The 24,630-nt window shown below is 31.5% G+C and overlaps 2 protein-coding genes across 2 annotated transcripts in view; both read right to left on the reverse strand.

Moving 5' to 3' along the window:
• Positions 1 to 8, reverse strand: part of LOC136272181 (uncharacterized) — a 3,407-nt gene extending 3,399 nt beyond the window's left edge. Inside the window, exon 1 of the mRNA XM_066073322.1 lies at positions 1 to 8. This exon is cut by the window's left edge and continues 290 nt beyond it. The gene's annotated coding sequence lies outside the window, so the exon portion shown is untranslated.
• Positions 9 to 445: 437 nt separating this feature from the next.
• Positions 446 to 23,961, reverse strand: LOC105330612 (uncharacterized). The gene is made up of 11 exons (XM_066072663.1): positions 23,846 to 23,961; positions 22,820 to 22,909; positions 21,612 to 21,761; positions 21,132 to 21,230; positions 20,911 to 21,024; positions 20,448 to 20,534; positions 20,256 to 20,357; positions 19,759 to 19,860; positions 7,927 to 8,022; positions 1,394 to 1,856; positions 446 to 649 (listed from the first exon to the last, which is right to left on the reverse strand). Exons 2-11 carry the CDS (start codon positions 22,822 to 22,824, stop codon positions 446 to 448), a joined length of 1,422 nt encoding a protein of 473 aa, XP_065928735.1. The 5' UTR covers positions 22,825 to 22,909; positions 23,846 to 23,961.
• Between the last annotated feature and the right edge of the window lie 669 nt (positions 23,962 to 24,630).

Genomic DNA, 24,630 nt, shown 5'->3' on the forward strand with positions numbered 1-24,630 from the left:
TAATGGTTGGACACAATAGAGCATATGAATAACAATATATTTATTAATTTATATGTTTAAGACAGCAATGACACTCCATTACATTTTGAAGCACATAACCATGGTTTTGCTTACATTTTATATGATAAGACGTTTTCAAAATGAGCAAAACATATGGATATCCGTACCAATCATTTTATAATGATTTCCATATTTTGCTGAGGCAAATTAGTTTATGAAGTAGGACATCTTCGCATAAACCTATTTTCTAAGAAGCTCTAAGAAGCTCAAAAGAAAAAATATAATCTGAAAGAGCTGCATATGATCGTTACAATGTTTAGACTCTGCATAGAATAATTGGTAACTAAATTTAAAGATAAAATATTTTATATTTCTCAATTGAAATAAAGTTGATTGCTACATCATATCTTAAATTTTTACCTTGATCAGGAAACCTTTTTACTATTTAGCCTAGTAATCGTACCTTAAAGTTGATTGTAACAGCGCCTGCATCTGAAGAAGGAAGTTTTATTGAACAATTTGCTTCTGGAATAGACATCGCTATGCCCCTTTTAACGTCTTCATTACTAAATGTCACCTCGTATGTAGGAAAATCATAGTGAACTAATAAGTATTCCCCTGGTTCAATTTTCATAGAAACTTGGCTTCCCTACAATAACAAAAATCGCAATACATCCTCATTCACATGGCAATATAATAAAAGTGTAAATATATGTACATCTGTGGCATACAATTTCTAAGATTGAACTTTGTTGTCTATTTTTTTTCTTGAGAATTATTATTTTGTACTCTAGAAGTTTAACTTTCACAAAAAATGATTTATGCGTCATGACAATCAGTAAAATTATTACACTCTATAATTAGATGATATTGTTTAATCTATTTTGAAATGTGATAACGGGAGACCAGGCATGAATGCACATTTTTATTTTATAGTTTTTAAGACCATTTATTTTATTCAAATCAGAATAACATTTTCTTTTAACATTCATTAGAAAAAATAGACGGCCAATTTTTACTTCAGTTTGATTCATTACCACCCTGAAACATACGTTTGTAACCTTTTGTACATTTGCAAGTGTCTCTTAAAAACTGTCAATAAAATAAGATAACAGGATATAACAATTAGGATTTATGAAGACTTTGCCTTCAATATCTTAAGTATCAATTATATGGCAAAATCTAGTTGCAATACAAGTAACTATAAAGTAAATAAACACAGATGTTTGCAATAAAAAAGCACCATTGACATTTTTTATAAGCTTAATTTTTATATCTAAACTTTAATGATGAACGACCTACTACGTTTTAAATATGAGAACATTGATTCCAGTAATTCTATTAGGATGCATTATGTAATCAAGCAAAAAAATGACGATACATGTATAAATACCTCAACGGCTACATTTTTCGTTGAATACCATCTACCACCTTTGAAGACTTTGCCGCCAACACCCCGACATGTAAATGCATATTTATTTTCTACGCGAATATCAACAGGTGACTCGAATCCCTCCATTTTGTAAGTGTTGATTATTTCACTTCTATCTATATCACTGCTTTTTAGAACTTCTTCAATTTCCTCTGGAGGTATTTTTGTTAAACTTCCCTCAAAGTCCGATTCATTTACAACGCCATCATCGGAATCATTGGCTGACTCTTCAGTACAGTCATTCCCTTTTCCGTTTGTATCATTCTCTTTTATAAATCCTTCAAAATCCGACGAAAAGCACACACTGACATCTTCCTCTAGTTTTATTTTTCCGTTTGTATCATTCTCTTTTATAAATCCTTCAAAATCCGACGAAAAGCACACACTGACATCTTCCTCTAGTTTTATTTCTCCTGGCGGTAAACTAAAAGTTGTACAAAATATGTGAACAAAATCAAATTAAATCAATATAAAAGCAGTACATGTAGACACCAAATTTTTCGTTTATTTGAAAAAGTGTATACATTTTTTTTCATACCTGATTTAATTTTTTGCGTTATGGGTTTGAAAAGCATTCGTATTTTTTTTTTACAAATACATGAATCAATTAAATCAGCTCTGTATTACTATTGTTTACTTACAAAAAATCCTTTTGGGGTGAAGGGAGAAGGATGTGTGATGTATATTATTTTTCTGGGACAAGGAATATGATTGTTCAAAAAACCTATGTCATTGTTTTGCTTTTAATGCTTGTGACCTGAGTTAATTAATGGTGAAACAACTGAAACCTTTACATTGATTTTTTTGTAATAAAACATTTTGGCGAGTTGTAAACACTAAAACATTGATAACTTCAACAATTATGTATTAGTTTATACTTTATTATATTTTGTGAACATTATCCTTTACATGTAACTGTGCCAAATTGTCTCCATTAATTTTCTTTATTGTATCTTTTTCTTTCAATTGAAAGTTACTGAACAGATTATAAGATAATTTTAATTAATATTGTAATAAACTACTTATATGTTCTACATTATGTTGATATTTCAATGATTTGAGACCAGTGATTAAATGATTTGGACATTTGAATTTATTCGTTTTTTATTTGAATTTTCAGTTGCTTGTAAGCCTTAGTCTAAAATTATAAACATAGTCATACAAACACAAAAAATAAAAAAAAGATATATAATTGATTATAAAAACCCCTTTTTGCGTTATTATTAAAAAAAACTAATTAATGGAATACTTTTTTTAGTTTTAAAGAAAATCTATCCAAATAACTTTTTAAAAAAGTAAATCGATGCATATATCCATCGCAAACGATACGTGCATTGACATCCTATGCGATATTTATTTATACATGTAACATACTTATTTTATGTTATAGCTATACACGCTAAAATGTTCATCAATTTAGAATAACGCAATTCTTTGTTTATGTACAAAAGTTACCTTTCTTTTGTAAATTACAATTTTGGATTTCATCTTAAAATATCAAAAGTTTTTAAAAATAAAACCTTAATTATTAATTTTCCAGGAAAGTTAATAATTGTTTTTTCATTTATATTGAAGAAGGATGAGCGACACCGACATCATTGCGCATGTCCGTGGGAACTCAGGTGGCCTTTATGGTTTGCTAAATTACATTTTCCTCACAGTGTTATGCTTAAGGATATGTGAACCTGACAAAAACAAGTTCATTGCGCAACGCGAACTGTCGTCTGGCGACAAGCAATCGTATTTCACATCGACGGTTTATTTGCTTAATTTAAGGTTTAAAACAGTGATATAAAATGTGTAAGTTTATGAATTTGCATAAAATATAATTTATATCAACATTTACATTAAAAGGTTTTACTTTTTTAATCATTTACAAACTTAAAGTTTACGACATACTTGCGCCGATTTCCGATAATTTCCCAAATCTCGATGTAAACAACAAGTCGGAATGACAAAAACTGATGGATATTATTAGTGTATGACGAATATTGCGAACACAAACTGATGTCGGGTGTCATAAAAAGGGAATGGAAAAAAGGACGAGACCATACACCAGTTCCCTGTGATCTAAACCTGCCATTTGCAAGCAGTAAGCATGGTAGGTGTCTTATCATGACATGTGCTATATTGTATTATGTTAATGTTACAGATTATTATGCTCGTATATTATCCACGTGAAAACAATATCGCCTAACCTATATGCAGAATAGCTACACAATAATCCTAATTTGTTCAAACATAAAAATTATTCATTGTTAATTCAGACTTCAGTGTTTGTAATTAAAATAATCACAATTTTAGTTCGAATTTTCTTAAATGAAATTAACCATCTGATGATAAATGGTAAGGTTGACCGCATAGAGGGCCCTGAGTTTACTCTAGCATATGACAAGCTTATTTACCAACATTAACTCACAAAATATTTTTAGTCTAACACTTTCATGCACATTAGCTTGAACAGTATATTTGTAAGGAATAGGTTAGATGTTTGTATTGATGATTTTTTTAGCACATACTGGCGTGCGACCAGTTCTCACCGAGTACCATTTCTCGCCAGTTCATTGTGACGTCATTTTTCGTCTATAATTTTATGTGTTGATAAAATGACGTCACAATGTACTGGCGAGAAATGGTACTCGGCGAGAACTGGTCGCACGCCAGTATAGTTCATAACATGAAGAATTAATCTTTTATTCACTATCAATAACTGATAATGTTGATTCTCTGTACTGTGAAAACATTTGAACAGCTGACTGATATTCACCTTTATTGAACTGTAAAAATCAAAGTACAGTTGAAAGAAAAATTAGTATATCATGGTTTATCGGTTGATAGAATTGCTCACATCATATTTAGATTTCATGTGCTGGGTTCATTATTGTTACAAATTCTTATTTTTTCCCCATTATTTTCAAATCATTAAAACGCAAGATTTCTAAATACATACAGTTATATAAGATATGAAATTGTCAAGTTAAGTAACATTAAATTAAATTTTCAAGATTAGAATAAAATGTTGACAAGTTTCACCTGATATCAAATTTTTATATAGAATAATCCATTTATGTAAGGTTCTGTCTGTCTATGTTGCATACACTTTCATGATATGCCTATATGAATTTTATATATTTTACTACATGTAGATTCTTAAAATCATCCTTTCATATAAGTCCTTCTTATATGTTATAAGTAATAGTACCAGTAATATCAGTTTTTTTTTTTAATACAGACTTTTCAAACCTCCAAGAGATGAGAACATCACTGGTATGTGTTAACGAGGTCATTCCTAATACAAGACACAATGCGGAAAAATATAAGACTAATGTATAGAACTGAAACCATGAGTGATGAAGAGAAGAGCTGATAATCAGATTATTGTCTCTGTTATGTTCATCCTGATAAAGCCTTTCCCGATTGATGCCCTGGATCATTTATTTGGTAATTTAAGGATGACAATATTTATTTCAACATTTCTGATATAATATTAAGACAATTAATAAGCAGCACAACATATCCTGAAATATGAAACTGGACCAAACCAGTGATAATCTACCATTTATGATTTATGACATTTACTTGGATTTGAAAACCATTTCTGAAACTCCAAAAGTCATGAATAATTTGGACATACAATGCATACAATTAAGAATTAGTATTGTAAAAGAATATATATTATGATAATGCATATGCTATAAGAAATACAATTGATAGATATCAATTCAAAAGGTGTTTATACTGACCAAGTGCAGTAATGAAGTTTGTAATGGCTATATACTGTTCATGTGGAGAAACTGGTTTTTAAAATATATGTCTTATGTTTATAATTATGTTTAATTTGATGATTGCATAGTATATCAAATCATCATTTCTGTCTATTAGTGTCTGTCTGTCCATCCATTTATCTGTATGAAGTCTGTTTTATTTTATAACCCTGATGAGGTTACTGATGTAGATCAAGTTGAGATCATCATTATGACACGTATATACAACAAGCCTCACAGAAAATATCAGTCCTCTTAAATTACAGAGTTTTTGAATGAGTTATGAATGTATGGTTGAGTAAAATTTTTATTTTAAATTTTTTTGAAATGATTTTTGTGAATAAGAATATTTTTGTTATAACTTATCCTTATCTATATTTTTATCATTTTTGCATGAAAAAAAATATACATATCCTAGTTAGGCCACACCAATATAATTTCTTGCTTGTCGGACATTAAGTGGAAAAGGGTACAAGCGGGCTAGCGATAAAATAATAAGATTATTTTTATTTGTAGCCAAAATTTTGAGGCGGTCCATAATGATATGATTTGTAAAGTTTTATTTAAACACGAGCATGCAGGATCCGATAAAAAAGAAATTTAATTGGTGTGGCCTTCCACATTTTCTAGATTTTAGTTCAAATTGAGGCTGAACCATTGTAATATATTACCCTGCATAATCATTCTGATAAAGTCTCAATCATACATTATAAATAGCATCAAGACCAATATGGGGACCAAGGAAGGGTTCAAAATTCAAAGGAATTATAGGATTGCATACAATCATGTATATACATAAGGACAAATCATAAATCATTTCAGAATCTGCAGTGTTGTTAAGTCCAAACAGATAATATGATTTAAAGAATTATCATGATTAAGTATCAAATTTCATTTTATACCTGTAATCATTTGAAAGATTCTCCTATTTTCCGACACCCATTTTAATGCAATACCTCACAAATCAGACAAAACTTTTAAAGATTGATAGAGGAAATTCAAATTAATTACAATCAGTATATGATTTTTATGAAACCTGTGATTTATTTGGTTTGATTGTATTTTAAATCTTTCAACAAAGGCTTAATAAAGATTGTGTGTATTAAAGTTTTCATGCATGTTTTTCTTTTTTGTGTACAGAGACTAGAGTTTCTTGATTATATCAGATGCACAACTATGACACTCTGTTAATTACCATTAAAATAAACTCCTTAGGAAGTGAAAAAATTGTTAAATTAAAGAATCATTTTCTCTTTATATGATTGGTTTTTAGAAATACTATCATTTATGGCAGTGTTTACTTTCATGAAGCGCGCAGAGTGATTTTATGTAAAAGTCAGATCAGAGGAAATTCGGATTTTCAGCCTTTTTAATTCAATTAGTTGTAGTATTTACAACACAACTCCTTTAATTTTGTTCGACCAGAACTTATGCAGGTTCACAGTATAACTAGTTGAAAGAAATCGCCATTTAAAACTGAATTATACGTCTTTTTTTAACAGCATGTAGGGTTTGTAGCATCCATTTCAATAGAGGTCAGAGGAAAATCAGACGTTATTATCTTTTTTTCTAATTCACGAACATGCCAATTATTGATTACTAATTTTTTGCTATTTATCATTTCTTCAAAATTACATAAAAAAAATAAGAGTGTATTTATAGGGAATTGTATTTTTTTCAATTTTTCTAGCTCGGGTCACGTCAAAAAATGTCACTTTTTTAGTGGTCAGGGAAAATTCAAACTAAAATAGCGGATTAAATAAAAGGAATTCTTATAATCCATTTTCAGATAAATAGAGTATTTTATTAACCTTTTTAATGTTTTGGTGAGAAAAGTTTTCTAGTTAATTGTCAATATGTCTTTTATGACATTTTAAATTTGCATTTAAGGTTTTTTGTCTCGTTCTAATTTTTTGAACATGGGTAAGTTTGAAGGTCGTTGCCATGGAAACGAACTCACGAACATATGCTTAAAATGTCTTTTTTGACAAAAACAAATGGATTAGAGTCTGTTTAAACAATTTTTTTTAATTATTCAATTAGTTTCATGTCAGGTTCACATGTCCTTAAGAGGTGTTGATTTGAAATCAATTATGTTTAATGTTTGTCGAACACGATACCCTTTATTTCTTTTAAATAGGATACCACTCACACGAACTGCACTGTAAGGATAGCCTTTAGGGGGAAACATATACTGAACGTCTTTTTTCCAGGGAAGTTTATACATGTACGTACGCCCCTGATTGCTCACACGCTTGCGTTTTTGTTTTCTTTTGAATGTACATGTAGAGGTCTAAGTTATTTTTTAATCTAAAACAATAATTTTTTTATTCTTGAAACGCTAAAACAATTACGAAGGTGTTGACCCTTAACCCATATTTGCATAATAGTCTGAAATTTGCTGTCGATATCACGTGATAGATTGATTCTCAAAATGATGCATTATTTTCCTGACAGAAAAATCAGTCTTCCTTTTTTATTATTTAAAAATTTGATATCTTTGTTAGATGATCGAATTCAGTATTGTAATCATTTCAGCATAAAGGTGTATCTTTTATAAGAAAACAAAGACGTATTTCCCCCGTCATTCAAAATTGACGTAAATTATAGCGTATAAGCTTTTAAACAATTTTGATCTTGGATATTGAACCTTCTTAAACTATTTATCGTAAACTCAAACCCCGAGCTAATAAAATTTATCTTTATTGAATCGAGATTAAATATACTTACCACTTAGTTCCAAACTCAACAGTTTCGCCGATTTTGAAACACACAATTTCAATTTCTTTTAGTAGAGGAATAAGTGTCTCATAGCTTCTAGTGTCACTGATGAATAAATAGTGTAAATGTTAAAACATTGATAATTTTAAAAGCATAAAATTGTGAATACGAAGGAATTTTACGCATGCATTTACTAGCAAAACATTTTCCTATTTTTTTTATTTATGTAAATGTACATGACCTCTATTCAATAAAGCAACTCATCTTAAACCGTTGCACAAAATTTCCCGAAACTTTTGGAAAATAGAAAACACCATGTACACATGCATATGAGCAGGGTATTCCAGGTCCATTTTTTTCTTAGAATTTCGGCTGATTTGCAGTTAGACATTTGGCCATTCATTGAATGGAGTAATGTTACCACTACTTCTCTTAAACTGCTGTACAGAATGCCCCGAATCTTTGTAGCGTATGAATAACTACTGTTAAGTACTTCTCCATGTAAGAGTCAGGCAGGCCCCATGCAGGCATTACACACAATAAATTTTAAATTTGTTTATTTCTTTTTGATTGTTAAAATTTAAAGAATACACAGAAAATACCATTGAGATTACGTACATCATCAATATGAGAGGTACTAAATACAATATTTTGTAACTAAAGTTAATTCTCTGTTGTATAAAATAAGTTCCTATATCCATAGTTGCATAATAGTATGAATGTAAGTGAAGGCACTTTAGGGATGGACATTTTTATGTCACCTAAGTGAGTAAGACAGATGACCTATTACATTTACTACCCATTTTTATCCGTCGTCATGCTTCATGCGATGTGTATGATGTTAACATTAGGGCTGGACTCTGTTGATTATATAACGAAGGGTCATGAGGTTGATAACCTTTGTATTTTACATAAGTTATAGTGCCAATCGTCATGTATGCGCAAAATATCAAATCCATCCTTTTTTTATCTTCACAAAGTCAAGGCTTTGTGATGACGGAACTCCTCCGTAATCACAAAGCGTTAACGTTGTGAAGATGTACTTTTTCCAGGTTTTGAGATATGAGGTGTGACAGACAGACACCAGGTAAAGTGATCCCTTTAGTGTAAATTGCTCTGCTCTGCAGGCAACACAGAAAGAATGTTCTCATATGTAGGTATGTGTACTGTGATGAAAAGAAATGAGTTTATCCAAGTTAAATTAAATTTTGAAATATACTATCATTTTTAGGTTGAGGTTCCCATAGAAAACAACAACGAACATACAACAGCTTCTGTCAAAAACCAGAAGTCTTCATGTGCTGATGCTATATGTAAAACTCATTTCTTTCAGTTAAGGTTTTGTTAATTTTGAAGAGTTTTGAACCTTTCAAGTTCAAGTTGTATTCAATATGTATGATATTTAAAACAGTATATTCAGTGATATCATATTTACATAACAAAATACGAATTTCGCACATGTACCACATCAAGAAAAGTAAACGGATGAAGTTATGCATTTGAAGAGGCTGTTTCAGAATAAATGCAAATTGTTTATCTTGGCAATTATGAAATTTGAATTAGCAAGTTCTTATTGTTAAGACAGACATCAATTGCTTTTTGCAGCTCTGACTAGAGTATTGATAGGCCTATCTTTTTGTGAAAGCATTTTTCATTTTTTATACTGTATATTCTAAATTCTAAGACGTAAACTGCTGGGTAATAATAAGACGACCATAGGTTCTACATTAGGGTTTCTATGGGGGGATTATCTTCAAATCTTTTTTGTCATTATGAAAAAACCGTAAATGTAAAATTACAAGGATACTGTATGAAAGCAAAACCATATAGTTGCATTACGAAAGGTATTAGAGGCAATAAAAGACAGTCATTAAAATTGTATTTGTCATGACAATATAACCTCCACACCCATATGAGGAGGTTAGGGAGCAGTGTTCATGAAAAAGAACCCAAATTGTTACACTTGCTCAAGTGAGCTATTTCGGTCACATGTCAAATACATAAAGCAAAAACTAAAATTTTCTGTCTTCAAATTACATGCATAATATGCATGTATATATTGTAGTACATTTACACATGTAGTTGTAAATTATTAATGTACAGAACTTTTGATTTTGGAACAGAGTGATCGTCAAAGCAGTTTGCAGCCAAAGTTCTAACTGAAATCAGGAAGAAGAAGCGCCTCCCCTTAATGAAATTCAGTTTGCCGATGTTAATGCAGCCATCGACATCATAAGTCAAGGTCAAATAAGTCCTATCGCTCAAGACTAGGCACAGTCTTGGTGGATGCTAAAGAACGAACTTTAAGGTTAATGAATCACACTAATGCCCCTAAGACTTATGGAAATTGTGTACTTTCATTCTTGGATGAAAATAATACGAGACAATCATTGCATTGATAAATAGTGATCTCTGAGGGTAGATGTTGCCACATGAGGGTAGAAGTTATGTAATTAAGAGGATATCTTGAGTATCCTTATAACAATATAGTGTTAACTAAACTTTGTTCTTAATGTGCTAAAACGTAAGCGAGTTTTATTTTGTTTTCAATACACAATAACATTTGTTTATTATACCCCCTGCAAACAATAAGGGAAAGGGATGATAGGAATTACATTGTCTGCCTTTCCGTGCTTGGCTTTAACTTTGTAATGGCGATTCATTCAAAGCTCTTACTTAGTTTATATATTATTTATAACCGGAAGTTGTGTAATGAGTATGCCCAAAGGTCATCCGAACAGGTTCAAGGTTATTTGCAAAAAGAGTTTTATTCATGTCCTGACTATAACTCTTAAATGGAAGCTTACTAGAAGTTGATACTTGACACAAAGATAATTGATGACTTTAAGGTTTTCACAATCTAAGCAAAGGTCATTTATTTTGATAATTTGAAGGTTTCTAACAGAAAAAAGTGTTAAAATTGTGTATGGTGTATACTTTTCTTATGGATAAACATTGGTAGTTCATTCTTTAAAGAAGTTTTAAATATGTCTTGAAGGTGTGTCCATATTTACTCAAAGCTTTCTTATGACCCCCAAAAGTTTTTCTTTTTAATTGTGAGCATGCCTCTAGTCTCATATACACCGGTGTAAAATTTGGTCAATTTTGTGTCACATTTAATAGGTGTATAAACTCTTGACGACATGCATCTTAAATGCTTGTAAAATTATTAGGTGCTTCAAAAAAGCAGAAGAGGCTTGTACACCTCTGCTAGATGCGATCGTCTGTCATCAAGGACAGATATTTAAGAAAATAGTATTACCAAATTCAGACACGTCTTTTTACATGTTGTTGTTGAAACGAACCACGATATCAAAGATGCAAATTTGAAATGTCAACTTTTGTCTCTGATAGTAAACAGTCACTTGTTCTAAGGCTGAACTATTGACAACATTTCCAGAGATTTCAAAACATCAGATAGACAAAGCTAGAAGACATGCTTTAAAATCAATTTGCATATGGTCCTGGATCAGATGTTCAACCAAAAGATAGAGAATCAATTATGTCAAGTTACAGCATGCAATTTAATTTTTCAGTGATCCTTCATTCAACGTGATTCCATTATACACTGCAAGGAACCTAAAGCTAAAATCTAGAGATACTTTAGATATTCCTGATATAGCTAGGACTATGCTTCATTCAAATTTGATCAAATTTTACAATGGCTATGGGTTAGTAACAACTTTGAGCCTGTAAGTGAGTCGACTTTATATGAAGTTCAAAATGCTTTGATGTCTTAAAAGGGAAGTTCCTGAAAGAACTTGATTACATTGCAGTTGATGGTTCTATAGCTTTTGACAGTCTGAGTAGCTTAGTAGAAAAGCTTGATAAACCTCAACAATGGAAAAAAATGAAGGAGAAGCTGTTTTATGCGCAATGGTACCTAAAGACTGGTTACAAACTTCACACCAAGCGAGAGGATAAATGTGCTTTCAACTGCTTACAGTATGCACTGAGTAATCCTAAAACAAGCCTTCTTAGTGTTTCATATGATCATGGGCATAACATGAACTGCAGCAGATGTCGTATATTTGGTGAAGCTGTGATAGAAATGCATGAGGTCATCAGAAAGACTCCATCAAAATAGCAAGAGGTATTTTTGCAAGATTTAAAAATATCCATTACCCAAGTAGAAGACTGGAGATCTCATATTGTAAGAACCATGAATCAGGATGACGAAAGAATATACATTCTGCATGACCTGATGATGAGGAACAATGACGTCTTAATGATTTAAGACTTAGATTTTAGACTCGTAAAAAAATAAAATACTTTTAAGGTCAGAAAGTTGTACAATGGCGTGTATGTGTTGCAGTTTTCAAGGATCAGAATAGAAGTTTGGTGGTAAGCTAATATTTTATAAAAATGTGTACTAGTTAATTAGCATAGGTCTGCCAATTGATTGTCATGTGTTTGCCTACATTGTTAGATATACTTCATAATTTGTTTATGTGTAAAAAAAAAAAGTTGCTTTACATAAAAGTTCCAATTACCTAAAACAATTAATTCACATTTGCTTGAGTTTACATCCTAAAATATTTATATGGCATATCCATAAAAATAGTTTTGTCAAATTGAGTAATTGCATGTAGCTTATGCTATGCATTTTGTATATTATTATTGGAAAATCCTCCAATTCATCTCACCTGAGCTGATAGCTCAGTTGAGGTTTTCTGAACACATTTTGCTTGGAGTTCTTAAAACCACTGGGCAAATTCAAACCATGTTATTAAATAGGTGAAAATCTTCTAGGTGACCTAGCTTTTGCTATCTTATTTTGTCCATTGTGGTGTGCGTCATGCGTTAACTTTTCACATTGATGTAGATTCAAATTTGGTTGAATCAGGACCCACGAAGAAAGGGTGGAGTCATAATAAAAAATGCAGGATAAAAATGCAAATGGAGGACACATTAGGACTTATTTATGATTTGTTACTGAATAATAGACTAATTATTTGGTTGACCATCCTTTTTGGGAGTTCATTTTAATCAACTCTCCTATGCAGTTACTCTGCCAAATCAAAACTGAAACAGTGTTTGGACCTAAGCACAATCATCACCGGTGACAAGAGTTAGTTCTTGAAAATAATCGATAAAGTCGATGTAATATACGCTGAAGCATTTTTATAAAGGGAACTTAATTATAAATACCTAAGAAATAGTGAGATTATAAATAGTACGAACAATTTAGAAGTTTTTTGCAGTCGTATGTATTCCTACGCCAGAGTCCAATATAGTCTCTATCAACCAGCGGCTGTCTCCGTAAATCTCCGACAAGCAGAGAGTCAGTCTATAGTTAGAGGTCGCATCATCAAGCTATCACGTGACCTGATATCTCGTACTTGTCGGAGATTAAGAGGGACAGCCGAGCATCTGGTTGAACGAGACTAGAGTTCATTATTGGTTGCATCCATAGAATTTTTGAAATATTCCGAGTACCGATACATAGTTTGATGACATCAATTCTATTTAAATAATACACAACAAGATTCATAAGGGGTTTTATCGAAATTCGTGTCGAAAAAATCCGAAAATTCATATTATAAAAAATGTGCGTAATTCAAATACAGATTATGAACTACTTGCCAAGCAAAATAACATATCGTTGATATTAAGATAAATAATATTCGATAAAATCAACTCCCGTCAGTACTTCAGTACTTTGATTTCTCTTGATTTGGGCACAGAACTTCTCAGTTTATTTTATACTCCATGTTAATTGTTGTTTTATACTTAGGTTGACCGTTAAGGCCCTTGGGCTTCTTGTTTAGAATAGAAATCAAAAGGTCAAGGTTAACTGTCTTTTATTGTTTTTTAGGTCAAGGTAAAGGTCAATTCATACTTAATAATATATGTTTACCAATTACATCTCTATTTTTCTAACTATTTGTAATTCAAATTTCATGCAATGACGCTATACAATTTGCGTAAAATCTCTATTTAACAAAAGATCGATGTCGATGTTGCCATAGCAACCTAAAATGTCATTTATTTATGATTGTATACCTTACTTTGCATTGTATATCATTAGATTTTGCATTTAGTGGAGCTATGAATTAATAAAATAATTGTGCTAAGGGGATAGAAGATTATACTCAGAATATCTAATGTTAGAAAATGTTGAAATACTTAAAAACGGGCTTTTCCCCCAAAGTGTATTTCATAAAAAAAACTAAAAAAGCAGACTTTTTATTTAATAATTTAGTCTTTTTAAGATTATAGTTTCTAAATTCGTCAATGAAATTATTCAAATTGACGGCTTTTTCATGAATTTCCATTAAGTGATTAAAGCAATTAATTTTTTTTCTCAACTTGGCTATTTAAGGATTTCAAGAATCAGCATTGCTTAGGAACATGAAAAAATAAAAAATAAAACTTGAGTTGTTGAAATAAATACATTTTTAATTATAGTTTTTGAAATTAACAAAACTTTCTTTAAAATAATTGCAGTGTATTATGGATTTTGTTTTTAAAATACAGTAAATTTGTAATTTTCCTGCATATTTGTTTGTTCTTTCATTCAAGAATGATATCCAGTTGGTAGCCATAGCAACAATGAACAATGAAAAAATGTTACATGTACGCTTAAAGTTCGAATAGGTGAACATACATAACATGCAAATCATTGAATACATTTTTCACCATGCAAATGTGCCACCATCTGCCTAAATCTTACATTTAACAGTATGTAATTTAGAGCCTAAAGTTAGGACCTGTTGTTGTATATAGATGTTATTGTTATGTTCAGTAGTATATTCTCACTATATAACTCTATATAGACGAATAGTCAATAATTGTAATATTAGCTCGTCCGAAAAATACTGACCGGTCAATATTATACAAATATTGACTGGGGTTGAGGGCAACATTGATTATATTAGCCCCCGAGGGACGAAATATTGCCCGACGCGAAGCGAAGGGCAATATTTTCGTCCCAAGGGGGCTAGTATAATCAATGTTGCCCGAAAACACAGTCAACATTTGTTTTGTTATATGAAAAAACAAACCAAAATTTAAGAAATTAATTGAAAACAGATCGCCGTAATTTTCTCAGCTCAACAAAGAATTCACGAATTCAATTTTGTGCAAAGTTCATTTCCAAAATATCCTCAGCATCAAACGGTCTCTTGTGATATTCCGCCGACCGTAAGAATTATCAGACATGTGTTCTACCTGATTTTACTTCACAGTAATTCGCAAATCCTTATATCCGTTATGATAGCAAACCGTCGCATTGCGCGTTCGTTGTTTACTTGCCTTGACTGACTGTCTATTATGACTTCACCTTGTTTTGGAGTCACGAAGAATTATTTACGTCACCGTTTACAAATCAACAAATCAGAGGCGATTATTTGAAATAGAGGGAATGTTCTCTAGATACAGACCCTGAAACGTACTACTACACCAAAAAAGCGTGCGACTTTCGTGCGAGAAACGTTTCGTGTAAACCGTTTAGCGATTCGTGTAAACCGTTTAGCGTTTCGTGTGAATCGTGAAGCGTTTCGTGTAAACCGTTTAGCGTTTCGGGCAAAGCGTGCAGCGTTTCGGGCAAAGCGTGTAAATCGTTTCGAGCAAAGCGAGCGAGAACCGTGTGAAACGTTCATCAGATTTCATTCGGAACTCTCTGACAATTTAATTGTTTCAAAATAGCGCTCGTGTAAAATATTACTTTAAACTGATTGGCAAAACTCCTTTGAGATATTCTCGTGAAATAAATCTATAAGAAATAATATACTTATCTTTTTACAAACTTGAATTAATTTTTAACAAACAAAAGAAAAGTACGCGTATTGAAAGAAGACTAGTTACTGAGACTATTAGGCTGTGTACAACCAGTACACATACATGTAACCTCGGACATCGGGTAAGACCTGCACCTGGCTGAACCTGTCAATCAAACTCTGTGTATTCGTTTTCATTGGATGGTCACGCGTCTCTTTTTTTGTCAATAGCCAATAGAAATTTAATGACTTCAAGGTAGTCGGAATCAGTATTTGATGATGCACACAATTTCAATGATAGATTATTTAACATTAATTTAAACAAAATTAAATGTAAACATAGAAAGAAAATATACTGTTCATTTCTATGAAATGCGGGAAGTAAATTCTTCTGAATCCCGATTAAAAATATTTCTACAAGTTATTATTTTAATTATTTAAACACTGATACCGGAAAACAACAAGTAATTCCTAAAATGTACACATGCAATTAATTATTATGGGAATCTATATGCATGGTACTTAATTCAAATAGATTAATTTATGATAGATATATTGTACGCCGTTATGCAGGGTGCCGGTTATGTATACGAATATTGAGACAAAAATCTAAATCATTTTTTATTTGTTGTTCTTTCCGAAATCCAAAATAGTAATGACAACTTTCTCTATTGTTTAATCCATTGATTTTTCTCTGTGATATTATGTACGGAACATTTATTTACGCGAATGATTCGACATAAAAAAAATTAGTTGGTTGTTTCATAGCATTTTTCTAACTTATGTGACTAATTTAATTTTACATAACTTTCAAAATTATCAATGTAAATAATTACAGGTTTATTTACAGTTAGTTTTTTTTACATCGTATTCTCTGAAACCAAGAAAAATATTAATGTGAGAAGAAAAAACAAATCCCGCCGAATACTGAAAAACCAAATTATCAATGTAAATAATTACAGGTTTATTTACAGTTAGTATTTTTACATCGTATTCTCTGAAACCAAGAAAAATATTAATGTGAGAAGAAAAAACAAATCCTGCCGAATACTGAAAAACCGATTTCAGTTTGTAATCATACGGATTTTATTTTTGGTTTTGAATATTGTGTTACGGTAACTTTTTTCTCTGGAATTTTTATTATTTACCGGACTAATAAGAATCATGGATATTAATTTTGAGCAATAAGTATTTTCATAGAAGTCATATTTTTGACTAGTTCTGTGAATAAATAATTTTTTGCTTTAAATATAAGTACCAAATTAATTTAATTAATCAATTCAATACTTATGTACATATATGTTTCTAATATCAGTATTTCAATTATTTCGTGTTTTCTTAAAATTAATTCCTACTAACAGAGTAAGAAGAAAGAGAAAGGGTAAAATCTGAGAGGACCCGAATCGATCAGGATAAAAGCGTGTCCAAAGCGTGTGAAAAGCGAGCAAATCGTTTCGTGCGAGAATCGTTTCGTGTAAACCGTTCAGCGTTTCGTGTAAATCGTTTAGGGCAAAGCGTGCAGCGTTTCGTGTAAACCGTTCAGCGTTTCGTGTGAACCGTTTAGCGAGCGTGTAGCGAGCGTGCAGCGAGCGTGTGGTGTAGTAGTACGTTTCAGGGTCTGTATTATTCCTAGCCGGTCAATATCTAAAAAATATTGACCGGTCAATATTTTTCGGACGAGCTGATATTACAATTATAGACTATTCGTCTATATAGAGTTATATAGTGAGAATATACTACTGAATATAACAATTTTTTATATTGACCGGCTAGGAATAATATCTAGAGAACATTCCCTCTATTTCAAATAATCGCCTCTGATTTGTTGATTCGTAAACGATGACGTAAATAACTCTTCGCGAATCAAAAACAAGGTGACGTCATAATAGACGGTCAGTCAAGGCAAGTAAACGTCGGACGCGCAATGCGACGGTTTGATATCATAACGGATATAAGGATTTGCGAATTACTGTTAAGTAAAATCAGGTACAACATCTGTATGTTAATTCTAACGGTCGGCGGAATATCACACCAGCGACCGTTTGATGATGAGGATATTTTGGAAACGAACTTTGCTCAAAATTGAATTCGTGAATTCTTTGTTGAGCTGAGAAAATTACGGCGATCTGTTTTCAATCAATTTCTTAAATTTTTGTTTGTTTCTATATGTAACAAAACAAATGTTGACTGTGTTTTCGGGGAACATTGATTATATTAGCCCCCTTGGGACGAAAATATTTCGTCCCTCGGGGGCTAAATGTAATCATTGTTGGCCTCAACCCTAGTCAATATTTGTATAATATTTGCTGGAAAATGTGATGTGTTGATTTTTTGTGTGTGTGTTATCCCCTTTATTGAATTATTTTAAATTATCTTTAATGCGAGTCATAGTTGTGATTAAGTATGTGTATTGTTGTCAAATAATTTTTGAGCATAGGGTATGTGAGATTGCCTTCTTTTTTATTTGTGAGGCCAAGGACAAACCACATTGTCAGCTGATACATCTTTTAAAGAACATGACAATGATACGTTGTAAAGTAAACTCGAGCGGTGAACTTTTATGAAATTGTGTGAATACATTCCTCCTTAAATAGTAATTCAAAGATATTTTTTAAGTCACAATGTAGATTTTACAAACAATTAGAAAGTTATTAATTAAGAATGTTAAATATTGTTAACAAACTCGAAAGAGGTTTGTACCTGGAGCAAGACAAGCAGTAAAGATAAATTGGATGGATTATATAAATGGATTATTTTCCCTGATAAACAATAGCATTGGTTTGGTAATAAAAGGGACTTGGACACGATTTGACTAAATATTTTCAAATTTTATTTTTCCATTTTCAATATTTATACTGATGAATATAGAAGTTTATAATGATATGTCAAAATTTGAAAGTCATATATCAAGTTATAATACAGATAATCAAGATAAAGAGTTCACAATTCTTTGTTTTGTAAACAAAGCTCGAATATTGTCATTTTTTACATATGTGTTGTATTGGTGTTAGTTTCAATTCAATATATCTTTTGTTTAAAATAGTATTTATGAAGATAATTAGGTTTAATTGTTTTTAAATGTTTCTTTGTCTAAGAAATGGTTATTCTCTATATTGCATTTTTGTGAACAACTATAAGACTCGAGCTTTGTTTACATAACAACCAATTCTTACTTTTGTATCTCGCTTGTAACTTGAATTTAACATTCAATTTTTTTTGGTTAATCACTTAAAATACACCAGTAAACCATTTTATACATAAAAAAATAAAAATAACATTTTTGATCTCAAATCGTGTCCAAGTCCCTTTAAGGTCTTCCGTTTCCAACGGAAGACCTTATAGTTTTCGTACTGTTTATTAATTATTTTTTTCCAAATGTTTTGCACGCCATTACTCAAAAACTATACGACCAATTTCGACAATTTTTCACATATGATGAGACGTGATAAGAATTTATTATGTTTATGAAGTTTTTGTCGCCGTTAGTAATTTGTTAGATTATTATATTGTGATTATATAATAGAATGTATGACCATTATATAAAAGATCATTATATTAGTTGTTTGAAAATTGCTTTCACTAGACAATATGAACAAACAATTTATTTTGAAGCTTTTAGTTACATATGTAACCATTACATGCTGTATGATCTATTAAGATGATATTTGCAGTTTCTCTTATCCCCTGGGATTACATACCTAAAAATAGCGATTCATATATTTCAAAATCTTATAAAAGCCGTACGAAGGAGTATTTATCCTATGAACTCCACGATCGGAGAACATCCCATATATGTAGGAGTTAATATATCTCAAATATTTTCTTTTCCTAAGGTATTTTTATGAGACTTAAAGTGGGATACATAATCTTACCATTCCTCTTTGGGATTTTAAAGATTAAACAATTATGTCTAACCGAAAGGGTATCTGAAAGTCTGGACTTTTTCGTGTCCGAACTTAAATTTCACAGGGTATTTTATCATTACAATATGATTGGCAATACCGGACCAATAATTTTTAAAGAACATAATGTGGTTATTATACATTAAATACCCGGATGTAACGATGTCATAATCTGATTATCTATTGTTGTCAAGGTAAACCAAATAGTAAGCATTTACCTCTCCATGTGCCTGCTGTTTGTCAAACTTTGTTTGTCTTGTTCGATTTGTTTGCGAACAGGATTGACCATTATACAAGTTCCCGATGACGGCTTATCAATACTGAAAAATACGATATTTGTTATTAAATTAAAAACATTGCACATAGAAATGACTTGACACAACTATCATTATTTAAAATCCCATGTAAATGAAAATCATTTCTGCAATCTGAGAAGAGTTTAACTTCCACGTGTTCTTGCAAGTCTCAAGCAATGTTAGTAAATACAGTTAAGCTTAACCGATTACGATGGCTCTTGTACGTCTCAACAATAAACGATAAGTCTTAATTATCTTGTATGTCTTAACTGATGTTGAGTCGCTATTGTGTGTAAAGATTATACATGTATATAAGAATATTCGTATATCTTGTAATGTAATGATTTGAATTTAAAAAACCCCCCACCAAACTATGCATTGCCGTGTCAAAATAAAAAGATACGCACGCATACACTTACCTCTGTAAGTACTTGTAGGCTGTCAAACTTTGTTTACATTGTGTTATTTGTTGGCAAACACGATTGATCATTTTAAACTCAACCCATGACAGCTCATCAAAACTGAAAAAAAAAATTACTCACTAGAATTTGAGTGTAACATGTATCCGGTTATCGATTTCAAGATCAAAAGCAAAGTAAAACAATTTATACCTCAGACTGCGAAGAGCTTTACTTCCATAGCTTAGCAACCATTTCAGGCATTTAAACATTTTCTTGTATTCGAAAGTATGTGATGACCTATCAATATAAAACATATTAATTTTCACCATTACAAACAATTTACGTAGGCTGTATTAGACAGTCACATTGTGTGTGTTTTATTAAGAACTTGATTTGGAAAACATTCATAATCAATGCAAAATGTGGGTATTTTCCGATATAAGTACGTTAATGCTAGTTTTTTTTATGTAAAGGATGATCATTGGTTAACAAGTTAGCCACCAGATCTGTCGCATATTCTCAGTTATTATTTTGTAAAATAAATCTATAAACCTTTACATAGTATAAAATAACTCATACAGTTTCGCCTTGAATCTTACAAAAAACTTTATTTTACTTTATAAATGTTAAGGAGATAAAAACGTTCCTAAAACAGCCACTTGAAAAGTATTACCAGTCCTCATCTGAAGTGGATTTTAAGATTTCCCTTGCAAGTCCACATGCCCTCTGTAGAAAGTAAAATTCCTTCACAACATTCGAAAGGAATGGTTTAAAACCTTCTCTCGTTCTGTGAATGTTTAAAATGTAAACAAATGCAAAGTATGAAATACCTAACATACGAGAGCATTAGTAAAAGCACCATTAATGAATGCAGCAACTTGATATTAAACATACCTAAATTGGCTTAATTCCATTATTTTCAAAACGGTTCTCACTTTTTTGGAAACAAATATATTAAACTTGATGCAATCCTCATGCAGTTTCGCCCTGCATCTGCAAAATAATGATGCAAAGGAGAATTGTACGTTTTCCAAAGCAACAGTATACCAATATATATTAACTTGCGAAATTATACAAAGCACAAATTAAAGTCCACCAACGTTGAGATAACGATCAAACAATGAATATGCAAATTTTATTGCGCAGGTTCTCATTTTTTTTTTGACTTAAGCACTGAGTCTCATTTACTTTTACCCATTTTACTTACAAATGTAAAGTTAGATAAATATATAGATGTAGTATGTTTTTTTTGTTTTACATAAGACTCCTATAAATGTCATTTCTGATATTTAGATAGATAGATAGATAGATAGATAGATAGATAGATAGATAGATAGATAGATAGATAGATAGATAGATAGACAGACTAAGTACAATATCATTTCATTTTGAACAACTCCGTCAATAGTAGCAGCATCTGATAAATCCGTTGATTTCTCTGGTGTTAAGTAAGCTAACACCTGATCAAAAATGACGGGAATCTCCAAAAGTCCACAACAAAATTTCCTATTGTCGTGGGAAAATCTGTAAAAAATAAAAAAAAAACTTTAAAATTAATTTGTATAGTAAATCTGTTGAATTTAGACCCATACGTTATGGTTATTCGCCAACCCGTCCCCGACACTGAGCAACCCTGCATATTCCCGTAAACGGTCAGTAACAATATTGATTTCTGTTCTAACCATGCTACTTCGTTGGTAAATATAACGGCATTTATTTCCTTTCAATGTTACACTGATTTTGCCAAAAAGTGACAATCAGCAAAGAGTGACCCGTATCTTTGGTCAACAACTATTCACTAGTGTTAACAAATCATAATACTTTCAACAAATTAGAATTTCAGTTCCAGAATTTGTGATTTATACATATTTTTTAAGTGCTTTAAGATTCTCGATATTATAAAATGTTGATGAACCTTCAGAATGCCTTTTGATTTTTTTCTTTCAAAGTGGGCTAACTTGGTCCCAAATTTAAGGCACTTTGATGGAAAAAACAAATTCAAAGTGAGTTGATTTCGTCCCAAATTTAACGCACTGTCAAAAAAATGTCAACGTGCGTTGCCATTAACGTGTTCGGGTGAAAGCAGCACTTCAAATCATGAACAGTGCTCTGGGCCTTATAAAGGGTGTGTGCAGCGATGTGCGTATATGTAACAATAGAAATATAAAAATAAAGCTTGCGGTGGTCGGAATAAGGGAAATAATTTATGATTTAATGTCAGCTTTAATTTGTGAACGATGAACAGATTATGTTGACTTTAATATATATAACTCGGAGTTGCCTTACCCTACCCGCAAAATGTTAAACGTGTTCAGAAAGACGAAAGAACAGATTGACGGACAGTGGACAACATGTGATTTGAATCTTTGGTTCAAGGGAGCTATTAAAAAAAATTGTAGTTATTTATTTATGCATTTCCGAGAACAACACAAATTTTTAATTTACAAATACACACATGATTTTCATTGATATACGAAAAAAATCACTCTATTTTGTCTAAAAGATGCATTTTTACTTACAACTGGGTTATCATGAGTATTAGACTCGGATATATACATGTAAATTCAAAGGACGTGATATACCTCATGGATAGATGTGTAGATATTATGCACGTAATTGTACAGGTAGCCTTGCCAATTTCAAAGACAATTGGGAAAACTTCGTCACATTGCCTACAAATACGAAAAAACTTGTAAAATTCAATAACACTAACATTTTAATCAAAGTTCGACTGATACTTCATGAAAACATTGAACATATATTTAAGCTATCCTACCCACTGACTATATAGTTGTTTCGAAATTGCTGTTGGGAAGGGGGTTCAGAGCTTGAGATCTACTAACGTGTTTGCAAGGAAAACAAAAATAGAAAAGAAATACAGTACCGATCAGACCCAACCTAACAGAAAGTAAACCCCAACTAAACTCTGGGTTTACTTTCTGGGTTTACTCTGGGTTTACTCTGGGTTTACTAGAGTGGACCCAGAGAAAACCCAGAGTAAACCCCAAGTAAACCCAGAGTGGACACAGAGAGTAAACCCCGATCAGAAAAACACCCTGAAAGCAGACGCTACATGTGTATTAGGAATATGCAAGGGGCAGGAATTACAGGCAGTATGATGATAAGATAAAATACAGGACGTCTGCTTCAAATTTCAGTGCGTATAGTTGACTCCAAAAGCAATTCTCGAGTAAACTCAAAGTAAACCCAAACTAAACCCGAAGTAAACCCTGAGTGGACCCACATTTTCAAAAAGTACCGGTAAACCCAAAGTAAACCCGGGGTTTAGTTGGGGTTTACTCTGGTGTTAGGTTGGGCCTGATCGGTACTGTGCAATTATTCAATACTAAGAACAATAAGGAAGAAGTATTGTCTTGTTTACAAAAACGCTGATTTTTATGGTCTTCAAAAATGGTTATTTATGTGTAAAATAAAAAAAAATGTCAGTTTCTGAAAATGTGTGTGTGTTGGGGGGGGGGGGGGGGATCCTCTCTTCTATCCGTTTATGTCGAACTATATTACCTTCAACTAACCTAATGTTGTAATAACTCTGAATGACTTGTAAATGATTTTTTATATTATCCGGGATCTTGGGTTTTCCATCTCACCTGAATCGTATGACGTCAACATCTGTCGTGCTGCTAAGTATAAAAAGCAGCACTTTGACACCGTCTATTGTTTCTCTCAATATTTTCTCTCTTCTTCTCCAATCTTTCTTTTCATCTCTTTGAATATCATAAAAAGTGGCCATATAACTCATTTATAAAATACACATGTATCTGTCTATTATAATTTTTCTGCATACATTAAATGAAACTAATTATGTTTACATTATTTTCGTAAAGCAGTTTTGAAATGTCATGCTGATAATGGTGCTACGTACAATTTTAAGTTCGACGTTTCCTTTTTGAGTTTTTCTAAATGCTGTTTGATTTTAACGACTCCATTGTCAACGATATATCTATGAATATCTCTGAAAAAAAATCAATATCATGTTATTTAACCAAGAACTTTGCTTTAAAAGTCATTAACTATTCAAATGTATGTGTCTTAAATTTTTTTTTTCCATTTCAGATGGCTTAATGGTCGTTGCAATGACTATCTTAATCTCACTGCACAGAAGAGCTCTGACACTGCAATTAAGCAAATTTTTTTTATGTCACTCGGTTGAAATTAATCCCTAGGTTTTAGAGAAAACCTCCTATCCGGGTCGTCCCGGACACTGTGTAACTCGAAACATGTTTTATATTTTGTTTCGTAATATTTTATACATCAATAAACGATAGAATATTCCATCGAAAATAATTTGCACTTACACGCCATAAATTTGCATTTTTCAAAACTGTCCCAAAAGTTCATGTTTTATGTTTGAAAATATCCAGTAAAACAAAAT

The sequence above is a fragment of the Magallana gigas genome, chromosome 10 (assembly GCF_963853765.1).
Source record: "Magallana gigas chromosome 10, xbMagGiga1.1, whole genome shotgun sequence".
Taxonomy (NCBI): Eukaryota; Metazoa; Mollusca; class Bivalvia; order Ostreida; family Ostreidae; genus Magallana; species Magallana gigas.